The following is a 19,380-nucleotide window of genomic DNA, read 5'->3' as shown; positions in this document are numbered from 1 at the left end:
TTTACAAGCGGGTTGCTTAGATCATCAACATGCGACCGTCGTGACGTCATTATCAGGCGCTGCCTGTAAGCGCGTATGCGAGTTGCTAATCGGAGCAGAAAAGGTTTGAGTAATTTGTTCAGGGAAAAGTGGTGGAATAATATAGTTGTACATACACTGTTTGTTTTGTTGCTTTTATTTACGCAGTTATGTCCACGAACGACTTTTATTTAAGATATTACGTGGGACACAAAGGGAAATTCGGTCACGAGTTTCTTGAGTTTGAATTCAGGCCGGATGGTAAGTAAGGTGCCATGTAAGCTAGCTAACTACACAACTAGCATGCTAACGTTGCTAATTGCTTTCTCGCTTAAAATGCCGTTAATTTTTTTTTTTGACAGAACGGTTCTGGTGTGTTATGATACATTCCGTAATTCTGGTTTTTGTGAGTGCATTTGCCTTTGTATTTTGAGGATATTGCAGAAAATGTGCCGCAGTCGTTAAAATTATCCGCCAGCTAGTGCTAACTCCGGCTAGAACGAGCCACCGGTCCTGCTGTAGTTAAACTGGTTCAGCGGCGCAGTGTTACCGAATGTTACATAATATTAGCAGGGTTCTGAAAAATATTTTCCACTTCTTTTTCCTTGAAAAATAGTCAAATAAGTATTCTTTTTCTTAGTCTGTATTTTTTCTTAGTTACCGACTTATCAAAGTGGACGTAATACAGGTTTATACCAACCAAACTGGCACAATTCAGATATTTGTACACATACACCTAAGCCTCTCCTTTACATATAAAATTTGGGCTCCACTCCAGCCTCTAATGTGTATATAGTGTGTGTGTATATATAGATATATTTTTGTAGTTATATTTATATAGATATTTATGAAGTGTGTGTGTGTGTGTGTGTAGTATGTAGTATATTTATTTTTTATTTAAAAAAATATATATTTATAGGTGTATTAATGTAGTTTGGATTTCGGTGCGGTGTAGTTAAAAAGGGGTGGGGAAATTAAAGTATTGTACTTCTTCCCACTCCTTTTTTGAACAATGTTCGGTGTTTTGTAATGTCTTAGCTCTTTATTTTATTTATTTTTTAATTTCTCGTTTTCTTTCTTTTGTATGTACAAATAGTTACTTTTTTTAATACATATTCGAACTAAAAATAAATTAATTCAATTCATTCATTCATAATGAGAGAGACTTGATTTTGGGGCCCCTGTGCACCATCAAGCTAAAATAAACCTCTTTAGTTTGAGCTTACTGAAGGTTATTTTAGCATGGAATTATTCAGAGGTATTAGGACTCTCTTTACCCTTTACTGCAGCAGAAAACTTGATTTACAATTGAACAGAGTCAAGAAGAATCTTGTAAGTGAAGGAATCTGAATTTTCTGTCGATTTACAAACCAATCACAGAATGACACTGTTTTTCATCATATGTTAGTTAGCTCAGGGCCATTTCGAGCTATTGAATAGACCAGGGGATGTCAGGTTTGCCTGGGGTTTATATTTTTAACAAATATTGGAATTGATAAGTTGGAGGTTCTATCAAACTTCACAAGGAATATTATCACCCGCACAGATTCAAAGGTCATGACATCCTTTATTACTGATTTTTGCGCTGCTCTTTTTATGTAGTTCACTTCAGTTTCTGTCTTACTATTAACAACACCCATAATGTCTCAGGAAACTGAGGCATGTGTCAGTTGATATTTAAGTCAATTGACTTAAATATCTCATCTCATTATCTCTAGCCGCTTTATCCTTCTACAGGGTCGCAGGCAAGCTGGAGCCTATCCCAGCTGACTACGGGCGAAAGGCGGGGTACACCCTGGACAAGTCGCCAGGTCATCACAGGGCTGACACATAGATACAGACAACCATTCACACTCACATTCACACCTACAGTCAATTTAGTGTCACCAGTTAACCTAACCTACATGTCTTTGGACTGTGGGGGAAACCGGAGCACCCGGAGGAAACCCACGCAGACACGGGGAGAACATGCAAACTCCACACAGAAAGGCCCTCACCGGCCCTGGGGCTCGAACCCAGGACCTTCTTGCTGTGAGGCGACAGCGCTAACCACTACACCACCATGCCGCCCCGACTTAAATATCACTAGTGAAATTAATCAGTTTAATCATTTCATTTCTCACTCATACATCTCTCCTTTAGGACCACAAAGACACCAATTCTAAGCTCATCTCATTATCTCTAGCCGCTTTATCCTGTTTGACAGGGTCGCAGGCAAGCTGGAGTCTATCCCAACTGACTATGGGCGAAAGGCGGGGTACACCCTGGACAAGTTGCCAGGTCATCACAGGGCTTGACACATAGACACAGACAACCATTCACACTCACATTCACACCTACGGTCAATTTAGAGTCACCAGTTAACCTAACCTGCATGTCTTTGGACTGTGGGGGAAACCGGAGCACCCGGAGGAAACCCACGCGGACATGGGGAGAACATGCAAATTCCGCACAGAAAGGCCCTCGCTGGCCATGGGGCTCGAACCCAGACCTTCTTGCTGTGAGGCGACAGCGCTAACCACTACACCACCGTGCCGCCCCAATTCTAAGCTAAATTATTATATTACAACATTCAAAATCCCAGATAACATCCAAGTCAGTTTTCTTTTATTAACCTCTTACTTTTTTGAGGGCGAAAATGCCCAGGGCTATAGCCTGAGTGATTGGGCCTAATGATGCCACCGCGTTAGCCATGGGAACTCAACATGCCACGCTGCCTGAAATGTATCTTCTTTCAGTTGCCGGTCAGGCTGACAGCACCTTCACTCCCCCAAAACCAAACCAACCTCAGTATCACTGACACTGTCCGGTGTGCTAGGGGATGGTAGGGGTTCTGAGTGTGCTTTCCCTGTGGCTTCTTCAGCACTTGAAGCATGCCCAAAAACTTTGTCAGCTGAGACTGCTCCATTGCTTTGTTCGTGCAGAGATAATTAGACCACCACACCAGGCTGAATAAGATGCATTGCAGTTGGCCAAAAGCTTGGCGCCCATTTCGTCATTGTGTAGTAAATTTTTATTGGTCACAAGTACATGCTCATTGTCTACACTCTGACTTCCTGCTGTCGGATTTCAGCAAATGTAGGGATTTCTAGACATGAGACATACATTTGTCACTGTGATGACTGCTAGTAATTTTCTCATCACTGATGGATAATGTTCGTCAATGACAAACGTGACGAGTGCCAGCGCGAACCCTGATTAGAAGTCGTGTAGCTTTGTTGCAGACCTAGTGTGTTTATATATTCCACTAATCAATCACACGCCTTGGACTGTTATCTTTTAATGCAGGGAAACTGAGATACGCGAACAACAGTAACTACAAAAATGACGTCATGATCAGGAAAGAGGTAATGCACTTCTCATTTGTTTTCTGCCCTATTTTGTTTAAAATCAATGCTTTAGCATGTTTTGTCGCTTTAGGCCTACGTTCACAAGAGCGTGATGGAGGAACTAAAGAGGATAATTGACGACAGTGAAATCACCAAGGAAGACGATGCGCTGTGGCCTCCTCCCGACAGGGTTGGCAGACAGGTTTGTATTGTCCAGTGACATTGACCCTGTTTACACTGGTTTTAAAACGCAACTTGGGCATCTGATAAGTGGACAGCCGAGACGCATCGCTATTTACACCCGTGTCTGTCATGGATCTCCCAGGTATCCAGCTGACCACTTGTTCATATTTCATTACTGCCTGCATCACTTCTGCTAGAAGGTCAAAGGGCCTTGCCTACAGTTATGTTAATGTTAAAACTGCAACATATTTTTCTTGCACTCCAACCACATGCATCGCTACTCCATTTTTTTTACAAGCATCAGCATGCTGTCACCAAACAACTACCATGGCCTGCATTGAATTGATTTTATTTTTTTTTCCTTGTTTCATCCTTGTTGGGGCTACATCAGGACATGTTAAAGTTTCCACTACAAAAGATGTGTAGTCAAATGTGTCCCAGACCACCTCGGCAAGTGGTTTCAGTGAATGTGTCTTGGTTGTCGTTTTACGCTTGTATTTAGAGCTATCCACTTGTGATCTGATTGCCCAAGACGCATTTTAAAACCAAGTGCAAGCAGGGACTAATTTTTATACTACTACTCCTTTATTTACAGCATGAGCAAAGTAGTCATTTGCTTTGGCACATAGAATGTTTTGGAAAACTATCTATTATAGCTTTTTATTTGCTCTAATTTTTCTCATGTAGGAATTGGAGATTGTCATCGGTGATGAACATATCTCATTCACAACCTCCAAAATTGGGTCTCTGATTGATGTCAACCAATCTAAGTGAGTATAGTGCACTGGTGTGTAGTTAGTAATTGTGCATGGCCTGCCATTCTGACTGTTAATGGTACAGTATTACCAAAGAAACACTTCTCCACACTTTGGGGCCATAATAAACATAGCTACTAATGAACATATACATATTGTAGTGTTTTGTTCAGATTATTTGAGTCAGTTATTTACATAGGCAGAAGGTACAACTAATTTTTCGTAACATCCGAGTTCATGTATGAGAATTTGGAAAATGGTCTTTAATGTGGCCTAATCAAGTATGATTTTCCCAGTGCAACTAATCTTTTCCTCTTGGCAGTTGCGGCAAACACGTGTGTTTGGTAGATGTTGTACACAAGTTAAAAAAAAAAAAAAGCACAAAAGGTTTTACTGAATGTTAGCCAAGCCCATAGGCTTAAAGTAGCAGCAGGCATTCAAGCATTAGCTAAAACTCAAATTTAAGTTTTAATTGGAACAGCAGTGGTAGTAGGAGTGAATCTTTGAGTTAATGAACCTTAGGATCACATATCCTGGTGGAAAAGCATTTTTATAATATTCTGACTGTCTATACCGAGATTTGCATTTTTAAATTTTTTTATTATTAAATGATGACAGAACTGAATGCAGCATTGTTTAGTCTACATTGTTTAAAAGGAACAGTCCACTGTATTTCCATAAAGAAATATGCTCTTATCTGAATTGAGACGAGCTGCTCCGTACCTGTCCGAGCTTTGCGCGACCTCCCAGTCAGTCAGACGCGCTGTCACTCCTGTTAGCAATGTAGCTAGGCTCAGTATGGCCAATGGTATTTTTTGGGGCTGTAGTTAGATCCGACCAAACTCTTCCGCGTTTTTCCTGTTTACATAGGTTTATATGACCAGTGATATGAAACAAGTTCAGTTACACAAATTGAAACGTGGCGATTTTCTATGCTATGGAAAGTCCGCACTATAATGACAGGCGTACTAACACCTTCTGCGCGCTTCGGCAGCGCATTGATACGGAGCTCAGATATCAATGCGCTGCCGAAGCGCGCAGAAGGTGTTAGTACGCCTGTCATAGTGCGGACTTTCCATAGCATAGAAAATCGCCACGTTTCAATTTGTGTAACTGAACTTGTTTCATATCACTGGTCATATAAACCTATGTAAACAGGAAAAACGCGGAAGAGTTTGGTCGCATCTAACTACAGCCCCCAAAAAAATACCAATGGCCATACTGAGCCTAGCTACATTGCTAACAGGAGTGACAGCGCGTCTGACTGACCTGGGAGGTCGCGCAAAGCTCGGATAGGTACGGAGCAGCTCGTCTCAATTCAGATAAGAGTATATTTCATTTATGGAAATACGGTGGACTGTTCCTTTAAAGTGTGAGTAAACTGGAGCTACCCAATTTGCATGACTTGTAATTTTGATAGTTTGTATTAAATATTTTTGGATATGCAATCCCCCCCTGACAAATTTCTTACCCGACCACCCGCTTGAGGATGTATGAGTGTAAAAGCCACTCACTCCTGAGATTTCTTTGTGTCTTTTGGTTCTAATGTACACCTATATTGGTGTGCAACTTCATGCTCTCTGCACGTTAGATATGGGGCGAAGCATACATGCAAAAAAACCAGTTTTTGTATTCAAACAGTGGCACCTCAAACAGTTAACCAGGTATTGAACTGCCCATGCCACACCCCTATTACTTAGTACTCAAGTTAAAAGAGTAAAATCAGGTGGATTCCTGCACAAGGAAATAAATTACAGAATTAGAAAAAGGCCACATCTCTGGATTTGAGTAAATGATTGAACTGTTGCTACATGAGATGTACAGTGGGGCAAAAAAGTATTTAGTCAGTCACCAATTGTGCAAGTTCTCCCACTTAAAAAGATGAGGCCTGTAATTTTCATCATAGGTACACTTCAACTATGAGAGACAGAATGGGGGGAAAGAATCCAGGAAATCACATTGTAGGATTTTTAATGAATTAATTGGTAAATTCCTCAGTAAAATAAGTATTTGGTCACCTACAAACAAGCAAGATTTCTGCCTCTCACAGACCTGTAACAACTTCTTTAAGAGGCTCCTCTGTCCTCCACTCGTTACCTGTATTAATGGCACCTGTTTGATTTCGTTATCAGTATAAAAGACACCTGTCCACAACCTCAAACAGTCACACTCCAAACTCCACTATGGCCAAGACCAAAGAGCTGTCAAAGGACACTAGAAACAAAATTGTAGACCTGCACCAGGCTGGGAAGACTGAATCTGCAATAGGTAAGCAGCTTGGTGTGAAGAAATCAACTGTGGGAGCAATTATTAGAAAATGGAAGACATACAAGACCACTGATAATCTCCCTCGATCTGGGGCTCCACGCAAGATCTCACCCTGTGGGGTCAAAATGATCACAAGGATGGTGAGCAAAAATCCCAGAACCACACGGGGGGACCTAGTGAATGACCTGCAGAGAGCTGGGACCAAAGTAACAAAGGCTACCATCAGTAACACACTACGCTGCCAGGGACTCAAATCCTGCAGTGCCAGACGTGTCCCCCTGCTTAAGCCAGTACATGTCCAGGCCCGTCTGAAGCTTGCTAGAGAGCATTTGGATGATCCAGAAGAGGACTGGGAGAATGTCATATGGTCAGATGAAACCAAAATAGAGCTTTTTGGTAAAAACTCAACTTGTGTTTGGAGGAGAAAGAATGCCAAGTTACATCCAAAGAACACCATACCTACTGTGAAGCATGGGGGTGGAAACATCATGCTTTGGGGCTGTTTTTCTGCAAAGGGACCAGGACGACTGATCCGTGTAAAGGAAAGAACGAATGGGGCCATGTATCATGAGATTTTGAGTGAAAACCACCTTCCATCAGCAAGGGCATTGAAGATGAAACGTAGCTGGGTCTTTCAGCATGACAATGATCCCAAACACACCGCCCGGGCAACGAAGGAGTGGCTTCGTAAGAAGCATTTCAAGGTCCTGGAGTGGCCTAGCCAGTCTCCAGATCTCGACCCCATAGAAGATCTTTGGAGGGAGTTGAAAGTCCGTGTTGCCCAGCGACAGCCCCAAAACATCACTGCTCTAGAGGAGATCTGCATGGAGGAATGGGCCAAAATACCAGCAACAGTGTGTGAAAACCTTGTGAAGACTTACAGAAAGCGTTTGACCTCTGTCATTGCTAACAAAGTATTGATGAACTTTTGTTACTGACCAAATACTTATTTTCCACCATAATTTGCAAATAAATTCGTTCAAAATAAGACTGATTTTCTGGATTTTTTTTCTCATTTTGTCTCTTAGTTGAGGTATACCTATAATAAATTACAGGCCTCTCATCTTTTTAAGTGGGAGAACTTGCACAATTGGTGACTGACTAAATACTTTTTTGCCCCACTGTACCTATTTGGAAAGTCCTAGTCTTGTGTAAACTCAGTGAGTTCTAAACATTAGAGTGGAGTGAAAGTGCAGTGTTTTGCATTTTGCAGGAGTAAATAGTTGATCATGATTTAAAATGTTATTTTCTTGCCCTGCAGGGATCCAGAAGGCCTCAGAGTGTTCTACTACCTGGTGCAGGATCTCAAGTGTCTTGTCTTCAGTCTCATTGGCCTCCATTTCAAGATCAAGCCAATTTAAGTTGAAAAGTTTCAACAGACATTTACTTTAGTTTGTTTAAGTGATTCAGCATTTTGTACAGTAATTTCTAGTTTGTCTGCTGTTTTTCTTTTTTAAATAAAATTGTTTCAGAAGTACGAGTCAAATTTAAGGGTTCTATAAAAATGTGAAACTGTCACTGTTGCCTTAAATGCACATTCTGCTCTGGTAAGAGCAAAATGCTATTCTGTGCATTTCTGTATGTTCTTGTTAAACCCAAACAGCACCTGCAAGTTAAAGTTCACTTAAAAAAAAAAAAGTTTACTGGGTCAAAGTAAAATATTTACAACAGGCTATACCAAGATCCATTTTGAGGGATTTTAAACCAAATTCACAATTCTTTGCACACTGCAATTTTAATTCGTGTGAACTTGAAAGAAGTTGGAATTCTGATCTGTATTTTAGCTACAGACTTGGTGTATTACACCCCCCCCACCCCCCAAAAAAGTGAACCTTTGTTTGTCCTGTACAAATTAAAATGTTTGTCAAGTTCTTGGGCAGAATTAAAAGTCCAGAGTAACTGATGCACTCAAACAATTGCAGACAAAGAACTATATATTGATAATATTCCCCTCAAAACACTAAAATTAGTCCTTTTTGATGATTCCTCAGAACTTGTTCTCCTGAACTACACTTAGTTGGATTTAATTGGTTTTCCTTCAACAACAGTAAAAATGTCCTCCAGAGACTTGTGAACGCATCTGAGAAATTCATGGACATTTCTGGCAGGGTAGCTGGAAACATTGCAACCTATCCAATCATCATGGACACCATAGCCTACCCCAAAACCATCTGGGACCACGGGGGCAAAGCCACCCAAACTGACAGCAGGGCTAGTGAGTGTACTGGTGGACAGGATGTTGTGGTTTATAGCTGCATAAGCTGGGTCCTGGTACAGACTTGGTATAGACATTCCTTTAGAATTTGCCAGGTAGCGCAAGGCAAAAAGATGCCGGTCAAATCCTTGTCCTAGTTGAAAAAAAGAGAGAAAGGTTACAGAAAATTTAAGATCAGTGAGAGGTGTACACTAACAGTGATGCAATCATTTTTCCAAACAAATTTAGATCTGATGTAATAGATTGAAACTGTCTGACATGTGTAAGATATCAGCCAGGCAATGTTTTTGAGATGCCCCTGTTTCCCTTAAAAGGGCTAGCTCACCCTTCCTCTCCGACAAGTTGCCATTTTTGCATCCATGGAACAATGCGGCAACATCCTAAGCCATAGATCACAAATAGCAACATGAAATTGATATTTTTCAAAAGTAGTTATATTATTTTGACTAATCCATTCCACTTCTGTAAGCTTATTCTATTGTAATTGACCAGCCTTGGCCGTTTTGTGGGTGGCCACAAAGGAACGGGAAAAAAAGGACAGACATTCTATTCAGCATGTCCACATATGAGACAGATGAAGAAAAAGTGCAACGGGGATTTCAAAGGGATCACTACCAGTGAAGTGGCAGAGGTGTTGCTGCACAGAAAGCTAGCAGAGTAGCGGTCACGAGATCTCAAAGCAAAACCAGCAAACTGGATTCTGGGAAGGGTGAACCGGCCCCTTTAAATGTCATCTACATTAAAAGACTAGCTATTTGCTTAAAAAGGAGAATAGCGCCACAAAGATCTCATCTCATTATCTCTAGCCGCTTTATCCTGTTCTACAGGGTCGCACGCAAGCTGGAGCCTATCCCAGCTGACTACGGGCGAAAGGCGGGGTACACCCTGGACAAGTCGCCAGGTCATCACAGGGCTGACACATAGACACCCATTCACACTCACATTCACACCTACGGTCAATTTAGAGTCACCAGTTAACCTAACCTGCATGTCTTTGGACTGTGGGGGAAACCGGAGCACCCGGAGGAAACCCACGCGGACACGGGAAGAACATGCAAACTCCGCACAGAAAGGCCCTCGCCGGCCACGGGGCTCGAACCCGGACCTTCTTGCTGTGAGGCGACAGCGCTAACTGTGCTGCCCGCGCCACAAAGATCAGAATTTTACATAGGAACAGCTTTGCCCTTGATATGACAAAATATTTAATTGCCCTTGTTTATAAACCACCATTTTTTCCCAGATGCAATGATTTCAAGTTCTACTCAGGATGTCTGATTGGTCACCACACCAAATGGTCACCTAACAAACCCTTGAGCTAATACAGTAAGGGAGCAGCTATTAAAATGGCTTCAGAAGCCAAGTTGACAAGGCCATGTTTAAACAAAAACCCCGTACTGATGGCACTCACCCATGGCTGCCTCCTTTGTGAGTTGCCCATGGTATTTGGAGCAGGCATGCAGCAGACCCATGAGCTGCTCCACACTGTGCTGAGTAGGCTGTTGAACAAAGGCTTGGGCACAGCGCTGTGTGTGAACACTGGCAGGCCGGATGGTCTCGGTGCGGCCATGTTTGAAAGCTGCAGTGCTGCAGGACTCGTATGTAGCTACGGTCTGCCCATACTGCCGCAGGAATCCCATCTGGAAAGCCAGCTGTGCAATGGCATCAGGGCTCAGCTTCTTCTTCTTCAGCTGCTCTTTTCCCCCTTGCTTGAACTCCATGGCATCAATGGTAAGCTTCGAGATAGCAGCCTGGAAGTTCTCTTTAGCTTTTCTTATTCCTTGTTCCAGTTCAGGGTTTAGCTTGAATTCCAGCCTCCGCACAGCAGAGGATGAATCTATAGCAGCAGGCTGGGTGTCAGGACTGATCTGTGGTTTCTCCGTGGTGTCTTTGAAGACTTCATTTTGTAAACGGAGGACAGCTACGCCATCACCCCAGGAGTGCTCAAAATTGATGGCTGCTTGTCCATCTTTGGCCAGGATGATACTAAATGACTTGTCATACCATCGGTTACAGCCGTCCCCATGAAGCATACTGTGGGAGATGTGTATATGATCACGCATTTCCTCATCATCAAGACACAGGCAGAACAGTGCACTGTCCACTATACCTAGAGCCTCACCATTCCCTGCCTGTAGAAGTTTCTCCCTTAGTCCAGCCCAGACATCCCGGTTCTCACTTGTCAGAACACCCAGAGGAAACGCAGGAGCTGGTGTCATGTCTGCAAGAATGTATTTGAGGTGTGACAGGATTTCTGCAGGTTTCACCAGATTACCATTCCTATCCAGTGCATCAAATACATACATATTTCCTCTTCGCATGACAAGTACATGGCGACCTTTCTGGTCAGTGAACAGCTCATCCCGCTTGGGTTTGGGGATCCGTGTAGAGTTGAAGAGACTGAAGTACTGAGACATATCCAGTGGATAGGCATTCACCATGTAGGCTCCAAACCACGAGATGGAGGAAGGCACCCATCGGATTAACTTTTTAAAGGTATCAGTGTTGCTCTTGGCAGGGTTTAGGTGGAACACCTCTGGTTCAAGGAGACCAGCACGCAGGGTCTTCATAAACCGAACAATAGAACACACCATGTTAGCAGACCGAACAAGCTGGTTATTGTTTTCAGGTTTGGGGTCAGGGTTGAATGACATGAAAGGATTAAAGTTCAAGACCACAGATTCACGGGCAGATAGGTACATATCAAACCATGGGGCTGGGAAAACAAACAAACAAACAAACAAAAAATGTTGTACACAAGTAGGACGCAAGCTTATTATAATGCATATTTAATAACAATGATCCTTGTGAATTGTGACTGGGATTTATGGAGTAGTAGTAGCCTGGACCTTCTCACCTGAAATATAGCTCGTGTGCTTGTTCTTTTTGTCTTGAGCCACAAGCTCCTCTTGTAGCATCTTTCCAACACCATTCTGGAATTCATGAGCCAGTTTATCCGTTTTACTGCACACAGAGAATTCATATATTGCATACACGGTCACTTTTATACCTGACAATATCAATATGATTGACTGGCTTAAGAACCTACCTGTACTGTTCCTCATTTAACAGGGGTTTCTGAGCTGCCAAATATCTCCTCATTGTGTCCTCCAGCTTTGGAACTGGCAATCTAGTTTAAAAATAATATCAGATGCGAGTTTTAAAAATAAAGGTGTGTCCAATTTATTTTACATCATCATCAAGTTGAGCTAGCTCGGACTCCCTTGACTCTGACCCTCTATCCATCCCAATCGGCCAGCTGGGAGCTCCTTGGGAAGGCAGCCTGTGTCGTCCTGCAGTTGGCCAAGGAAGGTATTACGGGATGACCCACAGAGGTGGAACCGTGCTTGGGCTGCCACAGAATAAGGTCGCAAGAGAGTTCTTCTTTGTTAAGCCAGCTATGACTGGCAAATTGCAACCTCCTCTCCTGGATGGTGACGGATACTGGTGGCATATTACTGTAGAGCTCCCCATTTGTGAGGCGATTCCTCCGCGTGACATTTAGAGCTGTTCACAGCATGCGTGTTAAAGCATAATCAAGGGAGAACTGCAGCTTTGCAGTCAAGGTCCAAGTACAGTGGTGCTTGAAAGTTTGTGAACCCTTTAGAATTTTCTATATTTCTGCATAAATATGACCTGCATGACAGTGTTGCAAGGAGAAAGCCACTGCTCTCCAAAAAGAACATTGCTGCTCGTCTGCAGTTTGCTAAGGATCACGTGGACAAACCAGAAGGCTATTGGAAAAATGTTTTGTGGGCGGATGAGACCAAAATAGAACTTTCTGGTTTAAATGAGAAGTGTTATGTTTGGAGAAAGGAAAACACTGCATTCCAGCATAAGAACCTTATCCCATCTGTGAAACATGGTGATGGTAGGATCGTGGTTTGGGCCTGTTTTGCTGCATCTGGGCCAGGACGGCTTGCCATCACTGATGGAACAATGAATTCTGAATTATACCAGCAAATTCTAAAGGAAAATGTCAGGACATCTGTCCATGAACTGAATCTCAAGAGAAGGTGGGTCATGCAGCAAGACAATGACCCTAAGCACACAAGTCGTTCTACCAAAGAATGGTTAAAGAAGAATAAAGTTCATGTTTTGGAATGACCAAGTCAAAGTCCTGACCTTAATCCAATGGAAATGTTGTGGAAGGACCTGAAGCGAGCAGTTCATGTGAGGAAACCCACCAACATCCCAGAGTTGAAACTGTTCTGTACGGAGGAATGGGCTAAAATTCCTCCAAGCCGGTGTGCAGGACTGATCAACAGTTACTGGAAACGATACGTTTAGTTGCAGTTATTGCTGCACAAGGGGGTCACACCAGATACTGAAAGCAAAGGTTCACATACTTTTGCCACTCATAGATATGTAATATTGGATCATTTTCCTCAATAAATAAATGAGCAAGTATAATATTTTTGTTTCATTTGTTTAACTGGGTTCTCTTTATCTACTTTTAGGACTTGTGTGAAAATCCGATGATGTTTTAGGTCCTATTTATGCAGAAATATAGACAATTCTAAAGGGTTCACAAACTTTCAAGCACCACTGTCGTTGATCCATAGTGGGTTGAAAAAAGTTGCGTTTCAGGTCGGGGACAGGTTGGATTTCCAGACCTTGTTTAGGCTGTTCAGGGCTCCCCAGGCCTTGCCACGGTGAAGTTCTACATCTCTCTTAGTGGAGGCAATGTTACTGCTGAGATGCATGAATTCCTTGGCTTCTTTGATCTTGTCACCGTCTCAAGACCTGATGGTACCCTCTATACTGAAGACCATAAACTCAGTTTTTTGGGTATTGACATATAGCCCTAAACTTCTTACAGCTTTTTCCAAAGAGTGAAGTAGAGAAGTAGCACTGGTTAGGTCATCAGCAAAAATAACCAAATCATCAGCAGAGTCAGCATCAGCGATTTTTTTGTGCTGGATAGTGGTGACTCATGGCTCTTTACAGAGTGAATCCAAGCTCATTATGCTCATCTGCTGATATCTGTAGAACGTAGTCAAGGCAGGTAACAAACAGGTATGGGGCAAGTGTATCACCCTGCTGGACCCATGCAATTATGTCGAAGAAGTCAGTGTCTCCATCAGGAGAGCGCAGCAGAGATCGTGCGTTCTTGTAAAGCATCATGACTGCACTGATTGTTTTTCTGGGAATACCATAAGCAAGGAGAACCTCTTCCATTTTCTCACAGTGGATGGAATCAAACGCTTTTGCAAACTTACAAACAGTAGAACTGCTGGTAGATTTTTCGCCATTACTCCCTCGATGATGCATCCAACTCAAAGGTTCTCAACTTTACAATATACTTACATAAAATATACTACATCTATAAAATGCATATATTTACCATATAGACCGGTGGCTACAATTATCGTCAGGCCATAATTATACACCTTTTCAGATTTGCCAATAATTTTTTTTTTTTACAAAGGTGACTTTCAGTTACAACAGTTATTACTGATTAATAAATTGTAAGACCCCCCTTGCCCTTTGATCTTGTCGTCTGATGACACAGCTTGTTACCGGAGATGGAATTTTTTTTTTAGCATGATCAGCAGTTTGAGGAAAACCCGGACATTATCATCACAGGTAAGCATGGTGGAAAGATCACGGACATCTTTTTACTTATCAAATTCACCGATATTTCATGATCTCCTTGTCGAAACCTACTTTGTTTCTTACGCTTTCATTTGACAGTCACCATTTTGTATCAAAACACGTGTTTGAGAAGTCACGTGATGTGTCGATAATAGTGATCACTTTCACCGGTGTCCACCATTATCGACACCCTGTGGAATTAAGTGACATTTACAACTGTTATGGATCGATCTTTGTGTAGCATTGCTGAAGTAGATGAAGCACTTTAAAAAAAAAAGTGCTGTGATTTATAATTTTTTTTTTCTGATTCATAACAGAATGAAATGCTGATAGAGTATTTGGAATCCTATTGCAATAAATAGAATGAGACCAGAATTAAATTCCTAACATATATAAAAAAAAAACATGCTTGAAACATTCAGATTTTTCTATTACATTCAGAATTTTTTTTAACAGTTTGTTGTAAATATCTACCACATAATATGAGTAGACATTTCATATTTTGGTTCGAGAAAGGACATGCGACCTTTGACCTGGATTTTCACGTGGTTACAATGTCAATTTCCTGTTGACATTTATTGGTAAACTACAAAGCTAGAAATGAATACAAACAACAACAAATGATTAACAAAACGTGATCTACGAAAATACTTAGAAAGTGGAACAAAAAGATTTTCTGACACAGGTTAAACATTATCAGTTCAGTTGTTTACAAACATTTAAATTACTTCCTCATTTACGTAAACACCAACCGATATATTTATATAAAATATATTTTGTACTAAATAGAAAAGTCTATGGAAAACAAATTTTAAATAAAAACTGTTTTGTTAACTTAGTACCACATACCAATTATTTTATATAATTAATCGTCTGGATGTCGATAACCATGGACAAAGGTGTCGATTACCGTGGGGAACGGTGTCGATAACCGTGGACAAAGGTGTCGATAACTGTAGAACGGTGTCACGTGATCCGATACGCTAAGTAATCGGGAATCAACTCATTTTTTGTCCAGTGGAAGTTTGAGTAATTATTCCCGCACAATTTACGTACTGAAAGTCTTTTCTACTTTTGCAATGGCCAAAAGATCATTAAGGTGTCGATAATTGTAGCCGCCGCTCTATTATATAAAACGTATATTTTACAGTATACTTCAGTGGATTGTGTGTGTGTGTGTGTGTGTGTGTGTCAATAGGGGGCGCTGTTGTTTAAACACTCTCTACTTCATGAGTTTACAGTGTGCTCTTTCACCTAGATTTTTAACCCAGCACCACTTGACTGTCATCATACAGGCACATAAATCAGGAAGCCCGTCATAATGTTCAGCTCTTTAGTAACTGTAGTTACTAAAAAGGCCTTATATGGTTCAATTTTTCCATGAAGCTTTACTTACCTCGGCAAACTTTTCTGGTAGTGCATACTGGGAACAATGCTTTTGTGTAAATATTCTGTTCCATCATATTGACTGCTGTATGGTCGATGATTTGCAGTTCGAGCTGAGCAGATAAGAGTAGTCCTCAGTGTCGTGTTTAGGTGAGAAGAGAGAAGACACGCCATGTCTCTGTAGCTAACTCGCTCAATAATAACGTTTGCAAGACGATATCACGGACACGAACTGCTGGTGGTTGATCCCACTACACTGATAATTTAAAGCAGATAACGTTACAAAGGTTTTAGAAACGAAATAGGATGTGTGGTGCTCCTGAACTTCACCCAGTGTTCTCACACACACACACACACACACACTCCCCTCTTTGTGGACGGAAGGTCATTCACAACACAGATCAATTAACTTCACCACTCCGTCCTGTGGTAGGAAAAGCGTGTTATCTACAAGAGTTGGAATTCACTCCGGATTAAATCCGTATCTTTCTGGGGATGGAACAGATCACCGACTCGATTTATCCCTTAATCCAGGCGTCACTTCCGCGAGCCAAAATCCACTCGGCGCTGCTGCATCCACTGAGCTCTATATAAAATGTGCCGAGCTCAAAGGCTCGTCAGAGTGAAGGCAGCTAGCCGCCATCTTACCACTCCCATCACGAGGCGGAACTGTCATCTATACTATTGGAAGCTACACAAAATTGGACAAGTAATTTATGTAGTTGGTGAAAAAATTAGAAGAAAAATGCCTACATGTGCAGCAGTGAACGGTACAAATCGTCAGGTCAAAGGATGTGGACAGACGTTTCACCTGTGAGTGTGTGTATATATATATATATATATATATATATATATATATATACACACACACACACACAGGGGGCTACAAAAGTAGGTATACAGCAATGAAAAACAAAATGTTCGCATAAAGCGTTAGTATTAAATGAAACCTAGCAACACTATTATAATACTGGAACAATCCTTACTGTATACCTACTTTTGCAGTCCCCTGTATATGTATACACACACACACACACACACACACACACACACACACAAAAAAAAAAATATATATATATATATATATATATATATATATATATATATATATATATAGTATGTATATGTAGAACAGTATATGTAGAACAACATATGAATAACAGAAGAAGAACACGTGCTCCAAACAGCGGCTAAAGAAAGAACACCAGAGAATAGAACTGCCTATGAAAGCACAAAGAGAAATGTGGGAGAAAATAGGACAAGATCTAGAGACAGATGTCCAAGGAACAACAACAACAACAAAAACCTGCTCTATAGCATGTCTAAATCCTACAAGAACAGGAATAATGACAAGCCAAAGAACTCTACCCTGAAGAGTAGCACAGGGGAAATATTCACTGGACAAACCAACATAACAGACCACTGGATAGAGTATTTTCAGGATCTCCTTAATGTGGAAGGAGAATATGACCCCATCACACCATCCCATGCTGAGCTGACCAGTGATGCATCAGCTGAACAAGCAACAGAGAACCTGATAACCTGATAACCACGGAAGAACTTGAAATAGCCATCAAGTTGACCAAGAACAATCAAGCCCCAGGACCGGATATGATTCCCATTGATATGGGCATATCAAAGCAGGAGGGGATGAAATGAAAAACATCATAATGAAGCTACTTAAACATGCATGGATGACAGCAACAGTACCACAAGAATGGAACCAGTCAGTGATATGCCCTATTTTTAAGAACAAAGGGGACCCACTAGAATGTAAGAACTACAGGGGAATATCACTCATGAGTCATATCGGCAAACTCTATGAGAGAATATTAGAAAGGAGGATGAGATCCCACACAGAAAGTGTCCTCTCAGAGACCCACTGTGGTTTTAGACCAGGAAGAGGAACTGTAGACCAGATTGCAGCTTTGAGATTATTTCTGGAGAAAAGCTGGGAATATGACATCAATCAACACATCTGTTTCTTGGACCTGGAGAAAGCTTTTGATAGAGTACCTCGAGATAAAATGTGGAAAGTAATCGAGGAAACAGGGATTAGCAGCACTTTACTTAAAGCCATCAAGAGTACGTACAAGAAGCAAAGCAGCACTGTCTTTGGAAGCACAAAATACTTTGCCATCAACACCGGCATGCGACAAGCAAGTGTCCTTTCACCCCTCTTGTGGGTGGTAGAAATGGGCAACTGGACTTGCTTGAAGATTCTTGAAAACGTTTCACCTCTCGTCCGAAAGGCTTCCTCAGTTCTGTCTGACTAATAGGGAGTATCAGATACAGAACTGAGAAAGCCTTTCGGACAAGAGGTGAAACGTTTTCAAGAATCTTCAAGCAAGTCCAGTTGCCCATTTCTACCACCCACAGTTTACTATGACCTGGATGATTGAGAATCTTCACAGACATGTTTCACCCCTCTTGTTCATCCTCTACCTCAACCATGTCATACTAAATGTAGAACAGGAGGATTATAAAGCTGAGCGGTTTGGGTATGCTGACGACATAGCACAGACAAGAGAAAGTATCGCCCGTCTACAAACCATCATGAACCAGTGGGACCAAGAGCTAACCAAAGCGGGCCTGAAATTAAGTTACAACAAAACAGAATACATGAAAGTAGGAAGACAACCAGGGGAAGACGACATCATTATAAATGGAAATGTCCTCAAACAAACAAGCTTCAGTTATCTAGGCAGTAAGCTCTCATCAAACAATCTTATTGAAGAGGAAGTCAACAACAGAATTGCCAAGTTCACCAAAAATCTCAATGCACTGTACCCACTCCTCAAAGAAAGGAAGATACCAAAAGATGTGTGTATTTACGCAGCCATCTTAAGACCAGTGCTTCTGTACAGCAGTGAAACATGGATCCTAACACATAAACTCAAAAGTAAAGTCCAAGCCACAGAAATGAGAGTCCTACGACTGATCTATGGAGTGACTAGGAAGAACAGGATCAGGAATGAAAAAATCAGAAATTCACTTGCTGTAGAGTCTTGCTGGAAACTGGCATCCTAAGTACATGCCCATACCAGCTCAGATGCCAGATTCCAGGGACACAAAAAGAATGTACAACTGGAAGCCAAAGGCCAACTGGCAGACCTAGAAAACGATAAGAAAATCAGATCAAAGAAATCACTCAAAGGAAAGAGAAAGACTTTAGGAAAATCAAGAATATGGCCCAAGATAGACTGTAATGGAAGGCATTAGTCAAGAGGCTTTCAAGTGACAGGCCAGCCAGCCTACAGACATCTGGGTGAGCAGGTGAGCATATGTATATACAATAGGCTATATGTCATCTCATCTCATCTCATCTCATCTCATCTCATCTCATCTCATTATCTCTAGCCGCTTTATCCTGTTCTACAGGGTCACAGGCAAGCTGGAGCCTATCCCAGCTGACTACGGGCGAAAGGCGGGGTACACCCTGGACAAGTCGCCAGGTCATCACAGGGCTGACACATAGACACAGACAACCATTCACACTCTCATTCACACCTACGGTCAATTTAGAGTCACCAGTTAACCTAACCTGCATGTCTTTGGACTGTGGGGGAAACCCACGCGGACACGGGGAGAACATGCAAACTCCGCACAGAAAGGCCCTCGTCAGCCACAG

At 41.7% G+C, this 19,380-nt stretch overlaps 2 protein-coding genes across 2 annotated transcripts; one reads left to right on the top strand and one right to left on the bottom strand.

Moving 5' to 3' along the window:
* Positions 1-42: 42 nt before the first annotated feature.
* On the top strand, positions 43-8,027 carry magoh (mago homolog, exon junction complex subunit). The gene is made up of 5 exons (XM_060932081.1): positions 43-279; positions 3,307-3,365; positions 3,439-3,549; positions 4,218-4,300; positions 7,815-8,027. The coding sequence occupies exons 1-5, from the start codon at positions 189-191 to the stop codon at positions 7,912-7,914; spliced, it is 444 nt and encodes a 147-aa protein (XP_060788064.1). The 5' UTR covers positions 43-188; the 3' UTR covers positions 7,915-8,027.
* Positions 8,028-8,177: 150 nt separating this feature from the next.
* Positions 8,178-16,365, bottom strand: cpt2 (carnitine palmitoyltransferase 2). Its single transcript, XM_060932079.1, has 5 exons — positions 15,760-16,365; positions 11,815-11,895; positions 11,623-11,729; positions 10,177-11,481; positions 8,178-8,901 (listed from the first exon to the last, which is right to left on the bottom strand). Exons 1-5 carry the CDS (start codon positions 15,921-15,923, stop codon positions 8,567-8,569), a joined length of 1,992 nt encoding a protein of 663 aa, XP_060788062.1. The 5' UTR covers positions 15,924-16,365; the 3' UTR covers positions 8,178-8,566.
* Between the last annotated feature and the right edge of the window lie 3,015 nt (positions 16,366-19,380).

This window comes from Neoarius graeffei, chromosome 10 (assembly GCF_027579695.1).
Source record: "Neoarius graeffei isolate fNeoGra1 chromosome 10, fNeoGra1.pri, whole genome shotgun sequence".
NCBI classification, from domain to species: domain Eukaryota; kingdom Metazoa; phylum Chordata; class Actinopteri; order Siluriformes; family Ariidae; genus Neoarius; species Neoarius graeffei.
Note: the sequence above shows the minus strand (reverse complement) of the source record. Positions and strands in the feature narration are given on the sequence as shown.